At 39.3% G+C, this 25,759-nt stretch overlaps 1 protein-coding gene across 2 annotated transcripts in view; it reads left to right on the top strand.

Moving 5' to 3' along the window:
* The window catches only part of trim33 (tripartite motif containing 33), a 212,343-nt gene extending 187,683 nt beyond the window's left edge, over positions 1 to 24,660 (top strand). Inside the window, exons 15-20 of one of the 2 annotated variants that reach the window (XM_072253354.1) lie at positions 1,566 to 1,918; positions 3,879 to 4,002; positions 5,087 to 5,161; positions 13,640 to 13,792; positions 16,800 to 16,874; positions 20,409 to 24,660. In XM_072253354.1, the coding sequence (XP_072109455.1) occupies positions 1,566 to 1,918; positions 3,879 to 4,002; positions 5,087 to 5,161; positions 13,640 to 13,792; positions 16,800 to 16,874; positions 20,409 to 20,624 (996 nt within the window). In that variant the 3' untranslated portion in view covers positions 20,625 to 24,660. The remainder of the gene's footprint in view (positions 1 to 1,565; positions 1,919 to 3,878; positions 4,003 to 5,086; positions 5,162 to 13,639; positions 13,793 to 16,799; positions 16,875 to 20,408) is intronic. The other variant, XM_072253355.1, reaches the window with a different exon arrangement.
* The last annotated feature ends 1,099 nt before the right edge of the window (positions 24,661 to 25,759 follow it).

The following is a 25,759-nucleotide window of genomic DNA, read 5'->3' as shown; positions in this document are numbered from 1 at the left end:
CAGTTTATCTCTAATTTATATTCATGTGTGGAATGCAGACATTGGATATGAGTTGGATGTTAGATGCCAGCACATCTGACCCTTGTACTGCCTTGAACATTGCGGAATAGGTTCAGATACCCATGGTACAATAAGCTGTCAAGAAGGTCATTGGGGTGATGCTAAGGTGACATCTAATTGTATGTCTCCGGAGAGGCCTGGTCACTGCACACAACTTGCTCTGCTTTGCTGGATGATTCTTGAATATGGTCAGTTTTACTGTCTTATTTACATCGCAGGTGTTCATACACTTTAGTACTATATTTGCGACTATCTTAAAGATAGTAAATTATTTTCAAAACCTTGGATATAACTGTTTATCAAATCTTGTTGAATTTTTTAAATTTAAGAAAGATTACTTGTTAATTTTCCCATCATAAACTTTTGACCAAAGAGGCCAAGTGCTTCCCCCAAGAAGGGGATTCAGAAGTGTTAGATAGATACATTATAGATCCCAAAGGAAATTACAGTGTCACAATAGCAGTACAAGTACACAGATATACAAATATTAGAAGAGAAGTGAGAAAGAATAAAAAAAAATTACTTCAAACAGTCTAACAGGAGGGGGGGTCATCACTTCCCCAGGTAGAAGTTGACTCATTATAGAACCTAATGGCTGAGGGTAAGAATGACCACGTATAGCCGCTCTTTGGAACAGCGATGTTGTCTTTGTCTATTACTATAAGTTCTTTGTTCAGCCAAGGTGGCATGCAGGAGAGTGAGAAACCTTGTCCAGAATTGCTAGAATTTTCCATAGGGTCCTTTGTTCTACAACATCCTCCAGGGTGTCCAGTTTGACTTCTATAACAGAGCCAGCCTTTCTAATCAGTTTATTGAGCCTATTTGCATCACCTCTGTTGATACTACACCACCGCATAGAAGATTGAACTGGCAACAACAGACTGGTAGAACATGTGAAGAAGAGGCTTGCATACTCCATAGGACCTCAGTCTCCTTAGGAAGTAGAAGTGGCTGACCCTTCTTGTACACAGCCGCTGGTGCTCCACTAAAGTCTCATCCAGGTGCACCCTTAGGTACTTGTATGTCCTCACAATCAACAGTAATGGAGCAGTGCAGGCTTAGTCTTCCTAAAGTTCATCACCATTTCCTTTGTCTTACTAATGTTGAGCTGTAGATGATTCAGCTTGCACCATTTGACAAAGTCCTCCACTAGGGACCTGGATTCATCCTCCTTTCCTCCGCTTATACACCCAACTATTGCTGAGTCATTAGAGAATTTCTGTAGATGACGTGTCTGAGGTATACAGGGTAAACAAGAAGGGAGCCAATACTGTCCCCTGTGGGGCTGTAGTGCTGCTTATAACCATGCCTGACACAGTCAGAGTTGGGGCTTCTCAAGAATGGCGAATGAAGTCCTGGAATCAGGTTCATTTCCTTCATTCTCGTGGAATGTGTGAAGCCTTTATAACTCAGCTTGGGCATGAGATATAGAATATATTTTGACGTAAAAGTTTTATAGCATTTGATTAAGGACTAATCCATGTACAAACTTCGTTCAAATTTAGATGAGCAGTCCTGAAAGCAGTTTGACACCACCTCTTTCCAACAACCTGCATTCCGAGAGTGAGACTGATATAGAAGGGCTTCGAAACATTGAAAACCACGTTAAGGTAGAGGCTTCAGACAGGACTGGAAGCTGCAGACAATTGGGTAATACCTTTAATGGAAAGTCTCCGATCCGCAACTTTACACATCGTTCACCACGTGTTGGAGGTGACAACAACAACAATAAAGAGGAAGACCCCAATGAAGATTGGTGTGCAGTGTGTCAGAATGGAGGAGATTTGTTGTGTTGTGATAAGTGTCCAAAGGTCTTCCATCTAGCTTGTCATGTACCTACGCTTCTCAACTTTCCCAGGTGAGTCTGAGTCAATCAATTCTTCCTATTATAGCAAACAGTCGTTCAAGGTTGATTTTTTTTCAGGTTGTGCAATTGAATATCCTTAAAGAATAAGGTATATATTGAATCTTCAAAGTATATTGTAGGCAGTTGATCTGCTTATTTTACAGTTACATTGAAGATTTTATACATGTCTTGTCAGTGTGCTGTGGCAGTATTTATGAGCATAGGCAGGCTTGGCTCAATCCTTAATAAATTCATGCCGTTGATAATTCTCATGACAAATATGTTTTGTTTGAACATGATGTGAAGCTGGAGAGCAACATTCTATGGTAGCGTACAAGTTGCAAATGTTGCTATCATAGAAGAGTCACCAAATGGGATGCAGGATCTGAATCAGATCGGCCTTATTGCTAGATTCTCCTGAACCTGAGAAACGGATCACTTACGTCAGAAACAACAGATTATCACATGGAATTTGGATGGCTTGTTGCTACTTTCTCTTTTCCGACGCACCTTTTTTGGAAAAAAAACTTATAGGATGTTCTAAGATGTTGTGGGTATAGTGGATATTAGTGAATTGTAAATGTTTCGAAGTCTCGGGCAGAAGATGCATTAAGGAATTCGAAGTCTGCAAAAACAAAATTGCATTTGTTTCATGCTAGGTGCAAACATCCCAAATCAATGTGGTATTTGATCCACAAAGCTGGGTGTTTGAAGGTCACATTGATGGCTGAAAAATGCAGTTCTTTGGTGTTCGTGCAAACCTAGTTTTATTCCATGCGATCTTTTTCACACCTTGGAAACCATTCGGATATTAACCTGTCTGAAGTTAAATGAGCACCAGATGAAGTACACTGATTGCAAAGCTTGTGCTCCCACATTTAATGCGCACCTGTTTCTCTCTGATTCAGGTATCATTAACTGAATAACTTCCTATCAAACTTCATAAATATACAAACTTTGCCATTGCTCATGACATTTGTTAATTTACTACAGGAAAGCATGCACTTATTCTCAAAATGTTAAAATATTTACTTAAGCTAGTGTTCAAAATGTTTCTCCATTTTTATACAGACTCTGCTAATTATTGAACTGGTAGATAACTGACCCGAGAGCAGGAGTTTCCAGCCATTTTTTAATACCATAGACCCCTACATTAAGAGGGGCTTGTGGACCTCGGGTGGAGAACCCCTGCTGTAGACCAATATGAGCATTGGTTTACTTGCCTACATTTTTTTGTAGACATAAGGCTACTGTGTATACTATATGTTTCTAGTGCTTTTACAAACTGCAGAATTTTTTTTAAATACAGGGGTAAGGTAGCATGATGAAACAGCAAATAGAGCTGCTACCCCTTATCTCCACTGACCTGGGTTCAACCCTACCTTCAGTGCTGTGTGTATGGAGTGTGCATTTTCTTTCTGTGACCATGTTTCCTCACGTGTCCCTGAAAGATGTGGATTGATAGGTTAATTGGCCTCTGTAAATCGGTCCTAGTGTGGAGATTGAATGGTAGAATCAAGTTGGGGAGGGGGTAGTTGCTGGGAATGTAGGAAATAGGGTTAAACTGTTGTTATACATGATGTGCAGCAGTGTTGCCTTTCTATAGTGTAAGGAAATTTGGGTGTTAAATCAGGTGGAAATATGAAGAAAATTTAGCAAAATGTGGGTAAAACAAAGTAAAATCAGACTTCAACTTTTTTCTTTTGTAAGTATCAGAAGAGCAAACAGAATGGAAAGCATGCAGTACATGTCTTCATGAAAACAAACTAGAAACACAGTGCTTTAAAACCAGAGAGAAATAAAAGTAATTTTACTGAATGACATGGCACCTTTATGATCAAAGGCTCCTAATTTTGATCCCATTGACAAGTTAGGCTGTTTAGTGAGATGGAAGATACAGTAGTAATATCTGTTGTAATTACCAATAAATTGATCTTGCTAATTGATGCCATTTTTTTTTTCCTTTATTAAGCGGGGAGTGGATCTGCACATTTTGTCGTGACCTGTCAAAACCAGAAGTAGAGTATGATTGTGACAATTTGCATCACATTAAGAAGGGAAAATCTGGCCCAAGCTTGTCCCCAGTTGACCAAAGGGTGAGTTTCAATTAATTATGAAGTCTTTCTGTTTCTTCTGCTTTTACCTTTCTGTACCCAGGGCTTGTTGCAGCAAAATTGTGATGAGTGGACGAAGATTTCTGGAGGTGGGATTAACTTTGATCATTAAGTGTTTTTTTTTCCCTCAAGGAACCTCATATCATGTGATTGGTAACTAAATGAAGACCACCAGGATCATGAGTAGACAATTAGGCAGATAACAATTGCCTTTGGGGAAGAGAGGGCACTTAAGGTATAATATCACAGAAGTGGCATGAGAATCTGGGCTCTTTAGGGAATACATTGTAGATGGAACTTGAACCTCATTGTTTATAAATTATATAAAATTATATCATATGGAAAGCAAGTCTTAATGGCTTTTTAGTTCATACTCTGGAAGACAAGTAAATTGGCCAGCTAATTGATTTGGAAATGTTGTTCCACCCAGATCTCTACCCCATGTTATCTCAGTCTGTTAAATGGGATTTTAAGGACACTAATAGATACAGAGAAAGAATGGGACAAGTGGAATTGTGAGAAAAAGGTACAGTTGTGCAGCAGGTAAAACCACTGCCTCATAGTGTCAGTAATTTGGGTTCTATTCTCACATCTAGTGCTGTATGTGTGGAATTTGCACATTCTCCCTTTGACCCCCTGGGTGCTCCAGTTTATTGCCATATCTCAAGATATGTGGGTTGCTAGATTGCTTTACCATTAAGTTGCCCCTTAGTGTGTAGAGGAGTGGAGGAGAGTTCATGAAACGCAGGGAGGGTGAGATTAATGTAGAATTAGGATTTCTGTGGTTGATGGTCAATGCAGACTTGATGGGTATGTTGTATCTCTCTGACTCTATTACTCATGATTTCACTGGCAGAACATGCTCAGGGTACCTAGTGTATTAGTCCTTGTGTTTCAGTTTGTTTCTCAAATTTACCATTGAAATGGGCAGTAACAGCTTGTAATATTTATTAAATTCAATTGCAATCTAAGTCTGCAATTACTGTAATATGGTATCGCATGGTGCACAGACCAATACAAAACCAGATTTTTATTGCTTCAATACCGCTTTCCCCTTGTATTTTAGAAATCAGAACGCCTCTTGTTATATCTGTACTGTCATGAAATGAGCATTGCATTCCAAGAACCTGTTCCTTCATCTGTAAGTATATCTGTTTTGGAGCTTTATTCAGTTTCTGAAGTGTTTACACATTTTGGGACTCTTATGTTAAATGTCACTTAGAGTCATCATTGTGCCACATCTGCGTTTGAGATAAAAGCACGAGAAAGCAACAGAATATTTTGGAAACAACTTGAAAGGTTAGGGAGCATATGGAGAGAGTGGAACAGATTTTACATGATTTCTTGTTAGAATCTACATTACTTATTTGGAATAAATGTAATAACTACAATACTGTGCAAAAGTCTTTATATATAAACTAGACAATGGGGTGACCTGTTGAGGCACCCTTTGAGAGAAGGGTAGTGCAGCCTGATGTGACCAGACTGAACATAAGATTTTCCTGAATGCTATTGGTATCGCTTTGCTTTGGAAACTGAAGTAGAAATCCTCAGTTTATTAAAGAAGAATGATGCGTAGCAAACCAAATATAGCTGCTCCTCAATTAACGAAGGACACTTGTGATGGCATCATTTCTGGTTTATCTGCCACCCTTGTGCCTCTGGTTGTCATTCTGGAGACGTGCAGTCCTTTCATCCCCCATCTGTTCATCTCTTCTGCCATTTGTTTGTCTCTGATCCTGGAGATGTGCATGCCTCTCCTCCTCTGTCTCTTCTTCTCTCATCTTTTTTTGTCCTAACTCTTTGATCCTGGAGTCGTGTGGCCCTGGCCTCATCCGATTCTTGTTCTCTCTCTCTCTCTCTCCTTGCTGCTTCCCAACGACATTTGGCATCATCTCTTGACCATAATGTCCACCTTCCCTTTCCACGCGGCATAATTAGGCTGACTTTTTTTTACCCTAATGCTGGATAGAAGTTACGAAGCAGTAACACCAAAGGATGCTGATTATTCTTGATGATGTGGTTGGCGCTCTCCTAAATGGACGTGATATAGTCACCGCTGTCTTTTGACTGCAGCAAAGGGTCTTATGAGTGCCTCAAAGTATGTCATTACAATAAGATTTAATTATCTCTTATTGATAGGTGGCAGTTAGATCTGTCCCAATCCTGCACATGCTGATGGTAGGGATTAGCAGAATGTGACCCTGTGAAATAGAGCTGCCCTGCCCTTTTGCTCTGGTGGGTGTTGCTGCTGAGACTGGCTGTGCGTATGTGTCGGGCTGTCGCGTCCCGATTTCCATGATGGCCAATCAGGTCTTGGGTTAAAAGGGAGCCTGTTTATTTTGGCGAAAGAGCAATTTTATACGAATATATAACCCTGAATTTTGCCTGCATTCTGTAAGTTAGCGCATTTTAATTTGATTTAGCCAAAAAAAAGTACCGCTGTAATGCACCGTTTGTGCTAATTGGAGGTCACAAACAGACAAACAGGCAGACAGAGCATGCGAGTTTTAGTAGTATATAGATAGATATGGACATATAGATAGCAAGGGTACCTAAAACCTTTGCACAGTAATATAGTTATTTCATGTATTGAGTTGTACTGTGGCTGCAAAAAAAATTCATAACATGTGACTGATAAACCTGATTCTGATATGGCTCTTTATTTGTGGACTGAGAGTAGGAATGGGGCAAGGAGAGGGGAATCATGGTTGGAAAAGGAGAAAGAGAGAGGGAATGGAGCGGGAAGCACCAGAGCTACATTCTGTAATGATCTATAAACCAGTCGTTTGGAATCAAATGTCTTTGTCAGGCATCTTGGGGTTGTGTGTCTGCACCTGCACCACCAACTGCTCCTGGCACTCAATCTCTGCCACCTGTCCCACACCCCTCCTGTGGTTTTCCATTCTTGCCAATTCCAACATTCTTTGCTCCTGCCAGATTTACAAACTTGCTCTCCACTCCCTGTTGACAAATACAGTACTGTGCAAAAGTCTTAAGCACCCTAGCTATATACAGTGCTTATAAAAGGTATTTACTCCCCACCCCAGAAGATTTCGTGTTTTATTGCTTTACAATATTGAATCACAGTGGATTTAATTTGGCTTTTTTTTTGATACTTACCAACAGAAAAGACTCGTCAAAGTGAAAACAAACTTCTACAAATTAATCTGAATTAAATACAAATATAAAATATCTGATTGCATAACTGTTCACCCCTTTCAAGTTAGTATTTAGTAGATGCACCTTTAGCGGCAATTACAGCCTTGAGTCTGTGTGGATAGGCTCTTATCAGCTTGCACATCTGGACACTGCAATTTTTCCCCATTCTTCACAGAACTGCTCAAACTGTCAGAATGCATGGAGATCATGAGTGAACAGCCTTTTTCAAGTCCAGCCACAAATTCTCAATTGGATTGATGTCTGGACTCTGACTTAGCCACTCCAGGACATTAACTTTGTTGTTTTCAAGCCACTCCTGTGTCACTTTGGCTTTATTCTTGAGCTCAGTGTCTTGCTGGAAAATAAATTTTCTCCCAAGTAGCAGTTCTCTTGCAGAGACTGCATCAGGCTTTCCTCCAGGATTTCCTTGTATTTTGCTGCATTCATTTTACCCTCTACCCTCACAAGCCTTTCAGGGCCTGCTGCAGTGAAACATCCCCACAGCATGATGCAGCCACCACCATGCCTCATGGTATGGATTGTGTGTTTTTGATGTGTGGTGTTTGGCTTACGCAAAACATAGCATTTAGTCTGGCCAAATAGCTCAATTTTGGTTTCATCAGCCCATGAGATCTTCTTCCAGCTGACTTCAGATTCTCCCACATGCCTTCTGGCAAACTGTAGCCAAGATTTCATGTGAGTTTTTTTTTCAACAGTGGCTTTCTCTTTGCCACTCTCCCATAAAGCTACGACTGATGAAGCACCCAGGCAATAGTTGTATGTGCAGTCTCTCCCATCTCAGCCACTGAAGCTTGTAACTCCTCCAGAGTTGTCGTAGGTCTCTTGGTGGCCTCCCTCATTAGTCCCCTTCTTGCACAGACACTCAGTTTTTGAGGACAGCCTGCTCTAGGCAGATTTACAGCTGTGCCATATTCTTTCCATTTCTTGATGATTGACTTAACTGTACTCCAAGGAATATTCAGTGACTTGGAAAATTGTATCTATCTCTTGACTTGTGCTTTTCAATAACCTTTTCGCAAAGCTACTTGGAGTGTTCTTTTGCCTTCATGACATATTGTTGCTGACTCACCAGCAGTTGAACCTTCCAGATACAGATGTATTTTTACTACAGTCAATTGAAACACCTTGACTGCATACAGGTCTCCAAAAACAGATCCCCATTTAACTAATTATGTAACATCTAAAACCAATTGGCTCCACCAGTGTTTAATATTAAAGGAGTGAATACTTATATGATCAATTACCTTATATTTTATTGTCGCCAAACAATTGGTATTAGAACGTACAATCATCACAGCGGTATTTGATTCTGCGCTTCATACTCCCTGGATTACAAATATTAAATATTTACAATAGTTAAAATTAGTAAATATTAAAAATTTAAATTATAAATCATAAACAGAAATATTAAATATAAATATTTGTAATTATTTTAATTCACTTTGAGATCTGCTTTCACTTTGAAAAAGAGTCTTTTTCTATTGATCAGTGTCAAAAAACCAAATTAAATTCACTGTCATTCATTGTTGTAAAACACGAAAACTTCCAAGGGGAGGGAGGTGGTTGAATACTTTTTGTAGGCACTGTATATGTGCCTAGCACTTTTGCACAGTACTGTACATTTCCTGGCAAATTTCCGCTTGTAAGCACATAGAAAATGACCACTGGAGGGTGAACATGAGGAAATCTGCAGATGCTGCAATTTCAAGCAACACACATAAAAGTTGCTGGTGAACACAGCAGGCCAGGTAGCATCTCTAGGAGGAGGTACAGTTGACGTTTCGGGCCGAGACCCTTCGTCAGGACTAACTGAAAGAAGAGCTAGTAAGAGATTTGCAAGTGGGGGGGGGGCGAAATCGAAATGATAGGAGAAGACTGGACGGGGAAGGATGGAGCCAAGAACTGGACAGTTGATTGGCAAAAGGGACATGAGAGGATCATGGGACAGGAGGCCTAGGGAGAAAGAAAAGGGGGAGGGGGGGAAACCCAGAGGATGGGCAAAGGGTATAGTGAGAGGGACAGAGGGAGAAAAAGGAGAGAGAGAAAAAGAATGTGTGTATATAAAGAAATAACGGATGGGGAACGAGGGGGAGGTGGGGCATTAGCGGAAGTTTGAGAAGTCAATGTTCATGCCATCAGGTTGGAGGCTACCCAGACGGAATATAAGGCGGTGTTTCTCCAACCTGAATGTGGCCTCATCTTTACAGTAGAGGAGGCCATGGATTGACATAATCAGAATGGGAATGGGACGTGGAATTAAAATGTGTGGCCACTGGGAGATCCTGCTTTCTCTGAGCATAGATGTTCAGCGAAATGATCTCCCTGTCTGTGTCGGGTCTCACCAATATATAGCAGGCCACATCAGGAGCACCGGACGCAGTATATCACCCAGCCGACTCACAGGTGAGGTTTCACGCTCTCAAACTTTTCGCTGATGTTAAATTCCCTGGCCCCTACCGCTTTATTTTCACCATGGACGTCCAGTCCCTATATACTTCCATCCCCAACAGGAAGGTCTCAAAGCTCTCTGCTTCATTTTGGATTCCAGACGTAACCAGTTCCCCTCTACCACCACTCTGCTCCATCTAGCGGAATTAGTCCTTACTCTTAATAATTTCTCCTTTGGCTCCTCCCACTTCCTCCAAACTAAAGGTGTAGCCTTGGGCACCCGTATAGGTCCCAGCTATGCCTGCCTTTTTGTTGGCTTTGTGGAACAATCTATGTTCCAAACCTATTCTGGTATCTGTCCCCCACCTTTCCTTCGCTATATCAATGACTGCATTGGCGCTGCTTCCTGCATGCATGCTGAGCTTGTTGACTTCATTAACTTTGCCTGCAACTTTCACCCTGCCCTCAAGTTTACCTGGTCCATTTCCGACACCTCCCTCCCCTTTCTAGATCTTTCTGTCTCTGTCTCTGGAGACAGCTTATCTACTGATGTCTACGATAAGCCTAATGACTCTCACAGCTATCTGGACTATTCCTCTTCTCACCCTGTCTCTTGCAAAAATGCCATCCCCTTCTCGCAATTCCTCTGTCTCCGCCGCATCTGCTCTCAGGATGAGGCTTTTCATTCCAGGACGAGGGAGATGTCCTCCTTTTTTAAAGAAAGGGGCTTCCCTTCCTCCACCATCAACTCTGCTCTCAAACGCATCTCCCCCATTTCACGCACATTTGCTCTCACTCCATCCTCCCGCCACCCCACTAGGAATAAGGTTCCCCTTGTCCTCACCTACCACCCCACCAGCCTCCGGGTCCAACATATTATTCTCCGTAACTTCCGCCACCTCCAACGGGATCCCACCACTAAGCACATCTTTCCCTCCCCCACTCTCTCTGCTTTCCGCAGGGATCGCTCCCTACGCGACTCCCTTGTCCATTTGTCCCCCCCATCCCTCCTCACCGATATCCCCCCTGGCACTTATCCTTGCAAGCGGAACAAGTGCTACACTTGCCCTTAGACTTCCTCCCTCATCACCATTCAGGGCCCCAGACAGTCCTTCCAGTTGAGGCGACACTTCACTTGTGAGTCGGCTGGGGTGATATACTGCGTCTGGTGCTCCCGATGTGGCCTTCTATATATTGGCGAGAGCCGACGCAGACTGGGAGATCGTTTTGCTGAACATCTACACTCTGTCCGCCAGAGAAAGCAGGATCTCCCAGTGGCCACATATTTTAATTCCATGTCCCATTCCCATTCTGATATGTCTATACACAGCCTCCTCTACTGTAAAGATGAAGCCACACTCAGGTTGGAGGAATAACACCTTATATTCCGTCTGAGTAGCCTCCAACCTGATGGCATGAACACTGACTTCTCAAACTTCCGCTAATGCCCCACCTCCCCCTCGTACCCCATCCATTATTTATTTATATACACACATTCTTTTTCCCTCTCTCCTTTTTCTCCCTCTGTCCCTCTCACTGTACCCCTTGCCCATCCTCTGGGCTCCCCCCCCCCCCCCACTTTTCTTTCTCCCTGGGCCTCCTGTCCCATGGTCCTCTCGTATTCTTTTTGCCAATCACCTGTCCAGCTCTTGCTCCATCCTTCCCCCTCCTGTCTTCTATCATTTTGGATCTCCCCCTCCCCCTCCCACTTTCAAATCTCTTACTAGCTCTCCTTTCAGTTAGTCCTGACGATGGGTTTCGGCCCGAAAGGTTGACCGTACCTTTTCCTAGAGATGCTGCCTGACCTGCTGCGTTCACCAGCAACTTTGATGTGTGTTACTGGAGGATGAAGTAACTTTACCAACAACTGTCAAGTGCATGCCGGCAGGGTAGCAGGATCATCACTCAAAGTGCATTGACTGAAAGTAATAATGAATTGCTCCTACAGTACTCTTAGTGGCTGGTTTGACACTATTCACATTCTCTCTCAGTTGAGATGTCTGAATTGAGTCTTGTGTATTGACCTTCACATGACTAAATTTGGAGATCAGCTTGCAGTTCCATCGTCAGATCTGTAGGTTTATAGATCGCATTTTACTTCCAAATTTAGTGCCCATTTTGTGACACTTAATTACATATTTATCCTTAATGTTTGAATACTGAGATGTGTACTCACTGCAGTAGCTACTGCATGTTGTACTAAAATATTAACGGGACAGTGTGTGCATGGTAAATCTTGTAGTTGAGAATTTAGTCAGCTTCAATGCACTTTCAGTGATGACCCTACTACCCTGTTGTAGGAAACATTCACTACTCGTTGGTACATGTCATTTCACCCTCAAGTGGCCATTTTCCACATGCCTACTAGGGGAAATTTGACAGGCTGCATTGCCAGTTGTATCAGTCCTACCCAACAATTTGTGCTTTCCAGGAAGGTCATTAAGATGAAGAGATGCCTTCTGACTTTTTTATAAAAGTTTTTATATTTTTAAGGGTAATGGTAGGTAAAATACTTGATAAAGGTTTGTGAAAAGTTATTTGGAAGATGAAAATTTTGGAGTTGAAATTTTAATTGGATCTGCTATGATTTTCTTTAATGGGAAAGTAGAGCAGAGGCTGCGTAGCCTACAGCTATTTAATCATTTGTATATTTACTCTTCTTTCACCTTGGATGCTCTTTTCCCTCAAAACATTGACTACTTTGCAACCTAATCAGAATCCTCTGACATCGTCTTTGCCCTTTGACAAACCCAGTATATCTAGATTTCAGAGTTTTGGTGCACAACTAGCGCATGTATTACCTCTTAAAGTTTCCATGTCCCCCATATGGTGTTATGGTATGCATTAACTCTAGAAACCTAGAAAGGAAAGGAACTGAAGGATCCCCAATATTCGCAAACCCCGCCCCCCCCAACACCAGATCTCAGCTTTTTAAGTCCATTACCAGCCTTGGTGTTAAATGTTCTGCAATGCCAAGAATAAATAATGAATAGGGGTAGAAACTAGCAATTCACTACTTGTACCAATGTTTTTTATCTTCCCATGTTCTCCTTCTGAGCTTGTGGCATCCATGATGTTCACTACTCCTTATTATCCCACTTTCCAGTAAATTATGACCACATGACTTATTCCCTTTCCCTCTCCCTCTGCCTCCATGCTGGCTGAAGTTGTTCAGGTGCTATTTTAAAACAGCAGCAGCATCATATCCCCTTAAACATCCACCTCTGCGAACTATCACACCACATTCAACCTTCTTGTTCTTGAGTCTTTGTGTGTGGTTTTGGAAGTAACAACAGTTCTCCCACAGTTTGTTACCTTTCCCATGCAACACTACAGTATCTACTTTTAAAAATTGCAGTTTTTATGCTTCATACTTACCTCCTCTTAATTGACTACACATCTTTCATTGTCAACTCAGTACAACTGCCTTCACTAAGATCCACTCGTACCTATTGGATTATGCAGAAAGATTTAGATCACAGCCTTCTAGCATTTGAATTTTTGCCCAAGATTTCCTTAGAACTTTAATTGTTATTCATAGTGACAATATTTCCAGATGTGGAGCTCAGTATCCCTTTGTTTTATCACCTATGATACATTCATTTTCAATGTTCCTAAAAACTAACTTGTTTTGGGATGAAGGGTTATCTTCTCCAGCTGAACTGTGGAAGATGGATGTCATTGACTCCAACCAAAGTTGATTAAAGACAGAGCTCTGATATTTTCCCCTTAAGCTACATCAAGTTATGACCACCTTCTCCATGATCCCCTTTAAGCTTCACTACTTACTTAAATCAAGCTTTGTTCTTCTTTCGGAAATCAGCTTTGCTTCAGCATCATTTATGTTCTGAAATGCACTGCTTTTATTTATTAAAAATTAGAGATACAATGACGTGAAGCAATTATTTTTAAAAATCGATGCAAATGAAAAGCACTCTTTTATATCAGTGAGTCTATTGTAGAACTACATTTTATTCCACTTTGTCAAAATGTTATTTAGGCTTTGAATGTGTGTTGAAGAGAAATCAATCTTCCTTTGCCTCTCTAGGTTCCTGATTACTACAGAATTATTAAAAATCCAATGGATTTATCCAGAGTGAAAACAAAATTGCAGAAAAAACACTCTCAGCATTACCAAACACCAGAGACCTTTGTGGCTGATGTAAGGCTCATTTTCAAAAACTGTGAAAAGTTCAATGAAGTAAGTATTTCTTGTGAATTTGCACATGTAAGTTCTTGAAACACACCAACATTTCCGAGTTCCGTTGCTATGATAAACTGTGTAAAAACAAATTTCATTTGGAAACAAAATATGTAAAACATTAGTATAATTTGATGCATTTTCAACATTATTGAAGACTTCAGCAAAAATAACGGTATTTGAGGGTAATGACATTTGCATGTGCAAAAGTTCTGTGTTAAATGACATTCATCGGTAATTTCATAGCCTCATTCAAAGCAAACAGCAGTAATGTAATAAAAAGGAAATTGGCAAAGTTGCTAGACTTAATAAGAGTACAACTTAGTTTTTAAAAATGGAGGCCTTCTAAAATGTGGGAAAATTCGTGTATTATTTCACGTATTAAGGATTCTGCTGGCAAAGTTAGCATTTATTGTTCATCCCTAATTTCGCTTGAGAACATGGGAGTGTGGTGAAAGATGTTCAACTGCTAGCTTTGTAGTTTATCTGGTGAACACAGTTCCACAGTGCTTTTAGATACAGAATTTCAAGATTTAGACACAGAACTAAAGGATGAATTGTTCTTACAGGTCAATATGATATAACTTGAAAGAGTCCTTGCAGATTGTAGTGATCCTTGTGCCTGTTGTCTTTGTCCTCTGTAGAGGCAGAAATCATGTGCCTTGGTGTTTATACACTGCAGTCAAAGGATTAAACGGGTAGAAATCCTGTAATTTGCAAAGTAGAACTGGGTTTGGACTGCATTTGGGTGTCCATGATACAAAAAAATAGAAGCACTGGGAGGTTCAATAATTTTCAGGAATGCTAACTAAATTGAGAGGGTTCTATTAGCAGTAATATATACTACTATAATATATTTATCACTCATTGAAGTTGAAAACCATATATTTGGATTAATTAATTAATTAACAAGAGTACCAAGGTTCTCAGGGGAACTCATGCTATGTAACTATAGCCAATAACGCCTGTATTTCGGTAAAGCTAGACAATTACTGAAGTTGAAAAGAATTAAAGGATATTAGATATGGAGAGGAGATATTGAGTGTTATGTTGGTGTATAGTTATTGAGTTTATAGTGACAATTTTACAGGTAATTTTGTGTGTATGAACTTTCAGCTCCAAAACAAACTTGTATCCTGTGTCCTGACATAAAATACTTCAGCAAACTTTGTTTTATCATCCTTTTTTGGTTGTTCTTTCAATTTGGCTAAGTTCTTTCAATTCAGCTGACCTTAGAAGTAATAACTTTTCATAAGGTGCATTATTTATCTAAAATAAGACAAATAGCGGTAACCAAGCTTTTCATGTGATAAAAAGTTCAAGAGTGTATAATGAAATTTTAAAATTGGCATTGTAGGATCAATGCCAAGATATGCTTTTGGCAAAATGCATTTAAATTCCTTCCCACAATCTGGGATGCCTCAGTGCTGCATTAACTACTTAATTTATTACTTAACTGGAATTATTCCAGAAGTAGTTTTAAAGTTAGATTTGCTGGTTATTTGCTTTGTGTGGTAAATTCAACCACATCAGGTCTTGTGTTTGCAGCGGAAGTGATGTACTCCTGTGGTTTTAAGTTATCTTGATTAGATGTGATTTGATAGAGGCCTCACCAAATTTATTTGAGCTTGGGTACATGTTTATTTAAGACCACAGTGTGATTATTTTGACAGATCAAAGCTCAGGGTCTCTTTGCTTATGCACATGCAACTCTCAATGTAATATTTTAAAAAGTATATATATATATATATATATATATATATATATATATATATATATATATATATAATGTGTGTGTGTGTGTGTGTATATATATATGTGTGTGTATGTGTATATATGTGTGTGTGTGTGTGTGTGTGTATGTGTGTATATATATATATATATATATATATATATATATATATATATATATATCTATCTATCTATCTCACTGGTCCCCTATATATTTAATTTTTCCCACAAGTAATGAAAACATTGTTAGGTTTTCTAATTCCTTCTGGTACCTGCAGTACAAGCATTGTGGAAATCATCCAGATAATTCTGTTCAAGTTCTGCATTTAGTCATCGTTCAGATAAATACTTTTACTGCCAAAGTGGGCATTGTTACATTTTCTGCAATATACTCCATTCACCAGATCTTCTTTTCACCTAATCTGCTTATAACCTTTTTGACCCTATATGTTCTCTTCTTGACTCATTTTCTTGGATACTTTGGTCCAGCAAACTTAGCACCAAATCTTTGCCCTTTTCTCAGTTACTATATATGGTAAGAGTTGTGAAATACCGATTCCCATAGTATCCTAGTCATTGCATCTTGTCAGTAATTAATGCCTACTCAATTGTACTCTTGGATAGGCAGTCGTTTATTCATGTCACTGTTACGGCTATGTGCACATGTATTCGTTGATAGTTTATACTGATTTTGTTCATTCTTAGTAACCTACAGCCATGGAGACAAGATTAGTCATTTGCAGGGGATGTTTGTAAATGTGATAGGTAGCCTGATTAATATCCATGGGTAGATTTTCTGGTGGTTTGGTATAGTGCCATATATGATCTACAAAGATTTCTGTAGAATATTGCAAATATGGATACCAGTTTTACAGATCCAATAAGCTGTGAAGATCTTTTTTTCCCTTGCCCAGCATTTTTCTTTCCTATCATCCCCTGCCCACAAAATCACCACTGCCACTACCATTCTCTACAGACAATTTTCTCCCCCCTCCCCTTTGTACATGTTACAGGTACTCTGATTTTGGTTGCTTGCAAAGCTAAGTGCTTAGAAAGTGAGCTAAACTACATTCAGTTATTGACCATTGTTAAACACCAGGCAATTTTATATTCTTAACTTTTTGGTCCTTTGAAAAATGCATTTTCTCTGTGGTGCAGATACAGTATGCACAGAACAGGGTAAATGGTACAGATATTAAGGAAGCTTTTTTGATGTTTATCTATATCCATGCAACATAAAACAAATTTATGTTATGAATTTTGTTGTCTCATAAAGGTTACCCTATTACCTGGGGTTCAAAATGGTCCTCAAGCCTTCATGGGGACCAAAGAAAGGGAAATGAGAACCAAGGTAAAACATAACCCCTGCTTTTGACCGACCTGTTCCTTTCTCTGCAGCCTGTAATCAGTTGAATTTTGTTGTTGATATAAAATATTACACATGATAATGAGAAATAGACTGAGTACTTCACTAAGGCATGGCTGAAAATCTAGCAATAGCCACTGCACTTGAATTGGATCAAATTCACTGTGGTGTAACACAAGGCTTTCACTTTGAGTCAGATTCAGGGAGCACACGTAAGACTAATAAGTCAAGGTTTGTGTCCTCTTTGCACCTTACACCTATGGACTTGGACTATTTTTTGCATTAATTGGCATTCTCATTGGAATGGCATGAAAAACTGAACGTTATGATATAGTATTGGCTTGTTCATTCATCTTAAGTATATTTGGGGAGTTAAGCAAGCTTCACTGTTCACATGTACTTTTTTGCATGATCGGGAATTAGTTTTTGTTGGGTGTCTTCAAAGGAAAACATTCAGTTTACCTGAAACAATTATTAAATCACTATGTACCTTAGCCTTGAAATTGGAGTAATTAGTATTAACATCTGTTTTCCCATGGAGAGATTTCTTTTACATGATGGAACAGGGAACAAACCTTTTCCAATTTTTAATTCCTATATCTGTTAGAGCCGCTTAGCAGAAAGTTAATGCTTTGTGTTCTTTGAATATTTCAACATTTACTTCCTAGACTTGGGAAAAATAAATTACCTGCCAGTTGTTCTGAAGATTTTACTGAACTCAGTTTCTTATTAACAATCCACTCATTCAAATATCCTTTTCCCTGCCCTATCACTGTTCACATCTGCGCACCATTCTTCACGTATCACCTCCTAGTGTCTGTTGCTAACTCCACCCTCCAATCAACAACCCACCTGTATCCATGAAGCACTTGCCAGCTCTTGCCCCACTTCTCGCCCTCACCTGTATACTGGCTAGATTCAAGTTTATTTTGCCGTTTGCGTTTACAACCAATGCACTCAAGCGTGTACTGGGGGCAGCTGCAAGTGTTACCGCACATTCTGGCATCAACATTACATGCCCACAAAGCTCAGCAGAACAACACAGAACAATAACAAGCAACAAAGCCAACAGCAAAACAAGCCCTGTTCTTTCCTACTATCTCCATACCTACACAGTCTCCTAACACCAGGACACTCTATATTTTTTAGCCTCCAGTCGACTGTGATTTGGACACAGACAGTGGGCCTTCAGCTACTCCAGCAAATTCAGAGATTTATAGACCCAGGACTTCAGATTCAACCCTCAGCATTGACCACAGGACAAGCTGATCACTTTTCAGTTGGTGTTAAATTCTAGTCTCCCCGATAATGGGATCTTGAAGACTGGGCCTCGAACTCTGGTCTCACTGATTCACGAACCCAGGAGTTCATTAGACCTCCTCCCTTCTGCCCACATAGAACTTCGATTCCAGAACCCACTGGCAACTCACTGATCCTTGGAGCCAGCAGTCTTTGTCAACACTGGTTTGTCAGCTAGACATCCTGCCTTCTCAGCAGATGTCCGACATCAGCATCGCTGTACTTCAAATGCAGAGCAGAAACGGAGACTCTGGCCTGTCCTCTCATTCCCCCACATTCCTGTCCCTAACACCATAACCTGACCCCTTGCTCCCCTCTCTGTTCTGAAAAACATCCTCATCAACCCATAGAACACTTAAAAAAAAAAAAAAAAAACCTGAAACTGAGCCACAATGTCAATGAAGGTTGTAGCTTGGCACCATCTTGACCAAATCTTCCCTCTACTCTTTCAGTCCAGGTCTCAATCTGAAGTATTGGTAGTCCACTCCCTCCATGGATGTATCCTGACCATTCGTTGCTTGATACAAACTCCTAACTATAATACTTATATCGTTGCTGGCATTGAGAGTATTATTTCCCCGAAGTTAAAAGCAGTTTGGGAAAAGAAATATGCATCTGTATCTTTATTGTTATGTATTTCTATAAAAGTTAGCCATTTAATGTTATTTTTGGCCGGTAGTAACTACATCTAAAGTTATAGATTTAAGTTCTGCTCCAGAGACTGATCATCTTGTCTAAGGTGACAATGCAGTGGTGGTGTGCTAAGTTAATTTTCAGCACTGGGTCCTTGTTTCAGTAGACCCCCAAGATCTCATGACAGTATTGGGGAGTTATAAAGCTATTCAGTATAGAAATGGAGCCTACTGAGTTCACATTTTATTTTCCCTTAATCCCTTTTATTTTTCTGTCATTCTCATCAACTCCCAGAGTCTGGCACTCAGCTACACATGAAGGGGTTATTTACAGTTGCCAATTAATTTACCAACCAGCACACCTTTGGGATGTGGGAGAAATCCAAAGCACTGGGAGGAAACCCATGCAATCACGGGGGAATATTCAGACTACACACAGCACCCAAGATTGGGTTTGAATCGAGGTTGTTGTAGTGAGACAGCAGTTCTACTAGTTATTTATTCTAAATATGTATCCATAACTATTCAGTAAAGAAGCACTGTCCTGAATAACATTTATCCCAAAATCAATTTCACAACATAATCTGGGAATTCATCTCCTGGTTAATAGAACCTTATGTGCATGTTGACTCCATTTACTCGCAATGTCATTATCTCAGTAGCTGGATAGGAAGCATTGGTATGCACTTGAATGAAAGGCCATTTAAGTGTAATTTGTTTTTGAGATGTGGTTTACATCCTAGATGCATTTCTGACTTGTGCTATGGTCTTAGTGTAAATAATGCAGAACTTGCCTCTTAAAATGTTTTGCCTAATTTGTACAACTGTCTAAATGTTTAGTGACCATGTGACGTGTTAACATCTTATGTCAGTATGTTAGTACAGTAAGTGGACTTGCCACATTAACAAATATGGTTACGGGAGTTCTTTTATAAGAGGTTAATGATGAAAATCTTTCCTTAATTTTGAGACTTCTAAAATCTATAGATATTCCTTAACATGGGGTATGGCTATTGTCTCCAAATGCAAATTATGTAAAAACAAAAGTTTAAATCCGGGTGCACTTTATTTTGAAGATTTTATACACCAAACATATTTTCAGAGCTAATTCAAATATGGGGTGATTTTGTATGCATATTCTAAGCTTCACAAAATTCATACCAGGATGTACTCCTTATTTGGAGCTGTTGATTTGCCTGTGTAGTCTAATGAGGGCTAGTGGCTCCCTGCTCCCTTAAAGTGGAAAATTTTGATTGTAGGCATTGAGTTCTCGTAGGTGAACCTAAAAGCATGGAGGCCTTCACAGGTAATCCTATCCTTGCAGAAGTCCACAGAAGGAAAGTTGCCAGCAGTTACCATTTGACTGCTGAGCCTAAACTTAACTGATTTCTCGCTCACTTAGACTGAAAGAGTCTGAAGCATAATTAAGATTTTAATCCCTCTCCCAAATGAGAGCAGTATTCTTAGACCATATTGAGAATGTGTTTGCTATACTGATCTATCTTCTGATGAACCCACCTTAAACAAAGCCTTATGGGGAAACTGTTGTATTAGTAAGAATAACTAATTTGTCTGTTTCACTTTCTAGGTAGATTCCGAAGTGGCTCAAGCTGGAAAGGCTCTTGAAAGTTATTTTGAAACAAAGCTACAGGAAGTTTATCCAGACAGAACCTTTACACCTCTAATGGAATCAGATTCTGATCATGAAGAAGAAACTCGTATAAGTGAGGATTCAGATGATGACTTTGTTCAACCTAGGCGAAAGCGGCTAAAGTCAGATGACAGACCAGTGCACATTAAATAATTTTCTCCTTCTTGTGGGGAAGATGAACTTGTTAGATCTGTTTTGCCCTTCTCGCTCGAAGTGAGCCAATACACCTGTGGCTATCTGCTTGTTGATTGTAAAAGCTGATGCCCACCAAACAGTATTTATTAGAGTTTTAAAATGTTTTTGTACAGATAAATAAGACTTTGTTGCATTTGTTCATTTCCTGAATACCAGGAGTTTTTCCAGACTCTGCTTTTTAAAAAAAAATCCTTGCCTTTACTGATGTAATTATATGATTCTTTGTGGTAAATGTTGTAGAAGGCTTGTATTTTATTGGCATGCACAACAGAATATTTATTAATTCTACACACCTTTAATTTGCATATTTAGAATTAAAAGTTTTATTTGTATAAAATGAAACCAGCCCAATTATCACTTTGGATACATATATTTGATCTTGCCTTTCAAGTGGCTGTCCTGAATAATTATCTTGTTTCAGTAATTGAGCCTTCAGAACAGATTAAATATTCTGTGCTATCCATATCAGTTTTCTTGAGTCCAATGTGGTGTACATGTGCACTATAATAGTTGCTATTACACCATAAACTGTTTAAGGATCACAGTTAACATACCTTTTTGTATCTTCAAAAAACAAAACTTACTTGTTTTCAAACAATTATACTTAGTGAATCTTATGTGTTTAGAAAGAAAGGACAGACAAATGTGAATAATATCATGGTCTATGATACGGTCCCAACATGTTTCAGCAATCTATCTTACCACTTCTATTCCGCACCATCTGGATGATTTTCCAGCACTTCCTCCCATGGGCTTTTGTTTCCATGTTTTCAAAGTTATTGCAGAATTCAAGGCAATGGCAGAGTACTTAAATGCTTGTTCCTGAGTCTTCATAATTTGGTACCACATAAATTGAGAACAGAATCTTGAGTTGCTTTCTTAATTGAAAGGTGTATATACTTGATTATTAATCAAGTGGAACTATTTCTCTAGTTCATTAACCATTAAGTGGATTCGACAAGTTGTTGATTTAGTGGGTGTATCATATCTCCTGCCCTTTGGAATCTTTCCATAAATTTGGCAGGAGCTACTGATATTCCTCCATGCTGGTTGAGATGGTGCAAAGTGAAGTTAATTTAGCTAGTTTCAACTCAGAGTTTAGTCCAAAAAAGCAAATACTGTATCTCCATAATGCCCAGAACTTGATGCCAACTTGTGATGTCTGTCCTAAGAGTGGTTGACCTGGAAATGAGTCACGATAGTGTATCTAGCACAACATGATATTTCCAAATTTTATGTTCAGTGCCTTTTTTGAGTACGTTGAATATCAGAATGTGATCAGCAACAACAGACAAACTGTGTATTTAGTCATTGGGGTTTGCTGGGTAAAGATTTGAAATATATACTCGGAGGATGCTATCAGATTTGTCAGCTTTGGCTTCATTTCTAATTCAGGAGCTAATGTACCAACTGTACATTTGAGTTTTTATTTACAGTGGAGGATTATTGGAGATGAGAATGATGAGACATTGCAGACTGGTCTACATCATACTGTTCTGCTTCACTTTGGAACTTCGTGCCATTCATGCTGAGAGCTAAAAATGGAATGCGAACAGTCAGGAATGGAACCACAGGAGTTTGCTCTGCTAACAATGAGCTATTCACTTCAAATTTGAAATTAGTTCTAACAGATACATTTGGAATTGGTATAGCAACTTAATTTTATAACATGAAATCTGAACTAAATTAAAAAGAAATTAGTGCAAATTCATTTAAAATGTACAAGCACAGAGCTGAAACTAAACAATTAAATCCATCTAAATGATTTTTCTGTCAGTAATATTGTACAAAATATGAAGTTTATGAATGGGATGGGCACTGAGACCAAGGCAACCTGTTAGATAATGGAATATGCATTGAGTGATTACTGTATGACTTGTAAAATCTGAATATCTGGACAAAGGTGAGTATGGTATCATGGCACCCACAACTTGGTGTTTTACAGCACAAATTGAACGGTAATAAATAGTTTGAACCATGAATTATGAAGTGTCGAAGAAATTCCTGGAGGATTAGAATTATGGGCATTAATAAATCCTGTTTTAATGTCCAAGGATCCCCATACAAGGCTATTTAATTTAGGCAATGCTAAATTTTATAAAGCTAGTTGGGATATGTTTCCCTGGTACTGCTGTGCAACCGGTTTTCTGTCTACATCAGAACTGGTAAATAAGAGGGAAGGTTGATTTCTATATCTTGAATATATATGCTGGGAGCTTGCTGTCCTTATAATTGATGTGCTGCATATGGTATTTTACAGTGAAGGTTTTAAGTGGCATGTAGCTGATTTTCATATAGCCCTTCAACTAAAATTTCATAATGCTAGTTGCTGCTGACAGTAAAATTTACTTCTGAAATCTACATGAATCCAATTCATCTTTCAACCCATTTCTGGACAGTGTCTCATGTGTTGATCAATCTTAGTTCTAGTTGTGTATTGTTTTCTGTTCTGATATTTCTTTGAACTTGGATTTGACAAAAAAATGACACGTTAGCTGGTGATTAACAAATTTGTAAGAGGCTTTCCATCGACTGTAGGTAGTGATGATGGTACCCATTAAAGTTGCAAATCAACTACTTAACTCCAAAGAGCAAATACAATGTTTGGGTAAGGTCTTTTGAACCCAGAATTTATGCTTTTCATGTACTTCAGTAGACCATATTATAATTTGATCATGGTGAATTTGGAACAAAATTGCATTAATTATAAACAATCGATGCTTACTGTAATTCTGTCAAGCACCAGAAAATATTGGTGCTGATGTTTTATCTGGTTGAAAAGAGGGAGTGGACCATTCATATATGCAGTGTCTTGAAAGCAACAGAACCAATGTAAGATGAATTGTGAAGTTGCAATAATAGCATATTTATAAATTGTGCTTCACTACATTATGATTTGTGGATTATCTGAAATTTAAATTGATTGTATGACATGATATTGATGTTATGAATTGGAGCAGGTTGAAGAAACTTGGACGCGATCATACAACAAACATTACTTTGTATTCATATGCTGTTTGTGTATGCCATAGAAGTATACAGCCTTATTAGCTACTGATCATAAACTTGAGTCAATCGTCCTATGGATGAATTTTAAACGACTTAAGCTGTCTTTTTTTAATGATTGCCAGTTATGACTGTTGCACCCGCTGTGTTTTTGCTAGTTTTGTAACTTAAAGTTTACAGTATTTTTGTCAAAATGAGTTATTTAAAAGCCTGTCAACAGTTTGTAAATATTAATTGTTTAAAATATTATGGAATGTTGTGTTGTAGATGATAAAAATTGTTGCATTAGAACAGAAGAAAAGCTTTAATTGGAAATATTCTCCCTGGTCATTTCTATTAAATTGTACAGTGGCAAGGGCCATGTAGTGAGGAGTGTTTTCCTTGTGCTTAAAAGCAGATGTGGCCTTCAATTCAGCGCAGGCTTCACTCAAATAAAACTCAAGGTGTTATTTCTGTTGAGATGAATATTGTTTGTTCTATTAATAAAAGATACTAGATTTTTAAGCCATCTAAAAGAACCTGCAGCAATTTTTACAAAGTGGCTGAGAACCTTTAATTCTTCTGCCCGTTTTGAAACGATGTTGGACCAGCAAAATCTCATGGGTTGAACTGGTATTCTGCTGCATGTTGTCATTTATCTGGTTGAAGGTTAATATTAACCTTGGACACCACAGTAGCACTGCGGTTAGCATGGCGCTATTAAAGCTTGTGGTGTTCAGGAATTCGAGTTCAAATTGGACATTGTCTATATGTTCTCCTTGTGAGTACTTAGGCTTCCGGGTGCTCCGGTTTCCTTGCAGAGCAAGGACGTACAGGTTAATAGGTTAACTGATTTTTGTAAATTGTCATGCGGTAAGCCAGTGTGAAATAGAGGGGTTGCTGGACGGTGTGGCTCTTTGGACCAGAAGGGCTTGCTCTGCGCTGTATCTCTAAATAAATAAAGTTGATTGGCATTAAAATTTAATGATTGATCGGGAAAGCAATTGGATTGTAATAACATTACATAGTCTTGTGTCTTATCAGATGTGACCTTAGTGACCGCAGACTGTTACAGGCTCAAACAGCTTGACAAACCACCTGGTCTTCAATCAAAAACATTAACACTAGATATGCAACTTGACATCGAACAAGATGCCAAATTTAAACATGCCTAAGTTGCATTCAGCCCATCTGCAAAGTCCACGTGAATAATAGGTCTGGTGTCCAAAGTTAGCAAATTCATTCACAGCAACACACATCAAAGATGCTGCCTGGCCTGCTGCGTTCACCAGCAACTTTGATGTGTGTTGCTTGAATTTCCAGCATCTGCAGAATTCCTGTTGTTTAAATTCATTCACAGCCTTTGGGTAGCATCTATCCAATATCAGGCCCAGAGAGGTGATGGGCATCAGGGTCTGTATTGACTCCAAAAATGAAAATGTACATCTGTCGTATAAGCAAACCTGATTATCATTAATTCTTCCTCAGCAATGATTTGTTGACGCTATATTGAATTAGTGGGGAGGAGAAACGGCGAGCACAGCTCTGAGCTTGGACCCAATACAAGACTGGCTTGTTGGCTTTAACATACAACATCCAAATCCCACAAACTAAAACCTATTTTTGCATACAGCAAAACCTGTATTAATAACTAGCAATTTACACTGGACAACAAAGATTCTGCTTCTTGAATACTTTTGTGTGTGTTTAATGGATTTTGGTCTGCTGATCAGGAAAATCACAATCAAACAACGAATTCTGCAGATGCTGGAAATTCAAGCAACACACATCAAAGTTGCTGGTGAACGCAGGCAGCATCTCTAGGAAGAGGTACAGTCGACGTTTCAGGCCGAGGCCCTTCGTCAGGACTAACTGAAGGAAGAGTTAGAGATTTGAAAGTGGGGGGGAGGGGAAGATCCAAAATGATAGGAGAAGACAGTAGGGAGAGGGATGGAGCCAAGAGCTGGACAGGTGATTGGCAAAAGGGATACGAGAGGATCATGGGACGGGAGGCCAAGGGAGAAAGACGGGGGGTTGGGGGAGCCCAGAGGATGGGCAAGGGTTACAGTCAGGGAGAAAAAGGAGAGAGAAAGAATGTGTGTATAAAA

The sequence above is a fragment of the Mobula birostris genome, chromosome 3 (genome assembly GCF_030028105.1).
Source record: "Mobula birostris isolate sMobBir1 chromosome 3, sMobBir1.hap1, whole genome shotgun sequence".
Lineage (NCBI taxonomy): Eukaryota > Metazoa > Chordata > Chondrichthyes > Myliobatiformes > Myliobatidae > Mobula > Mobula birostris.
This window is presented reverse-complemented; position numbering and strand designations above follow the sequence as displayed.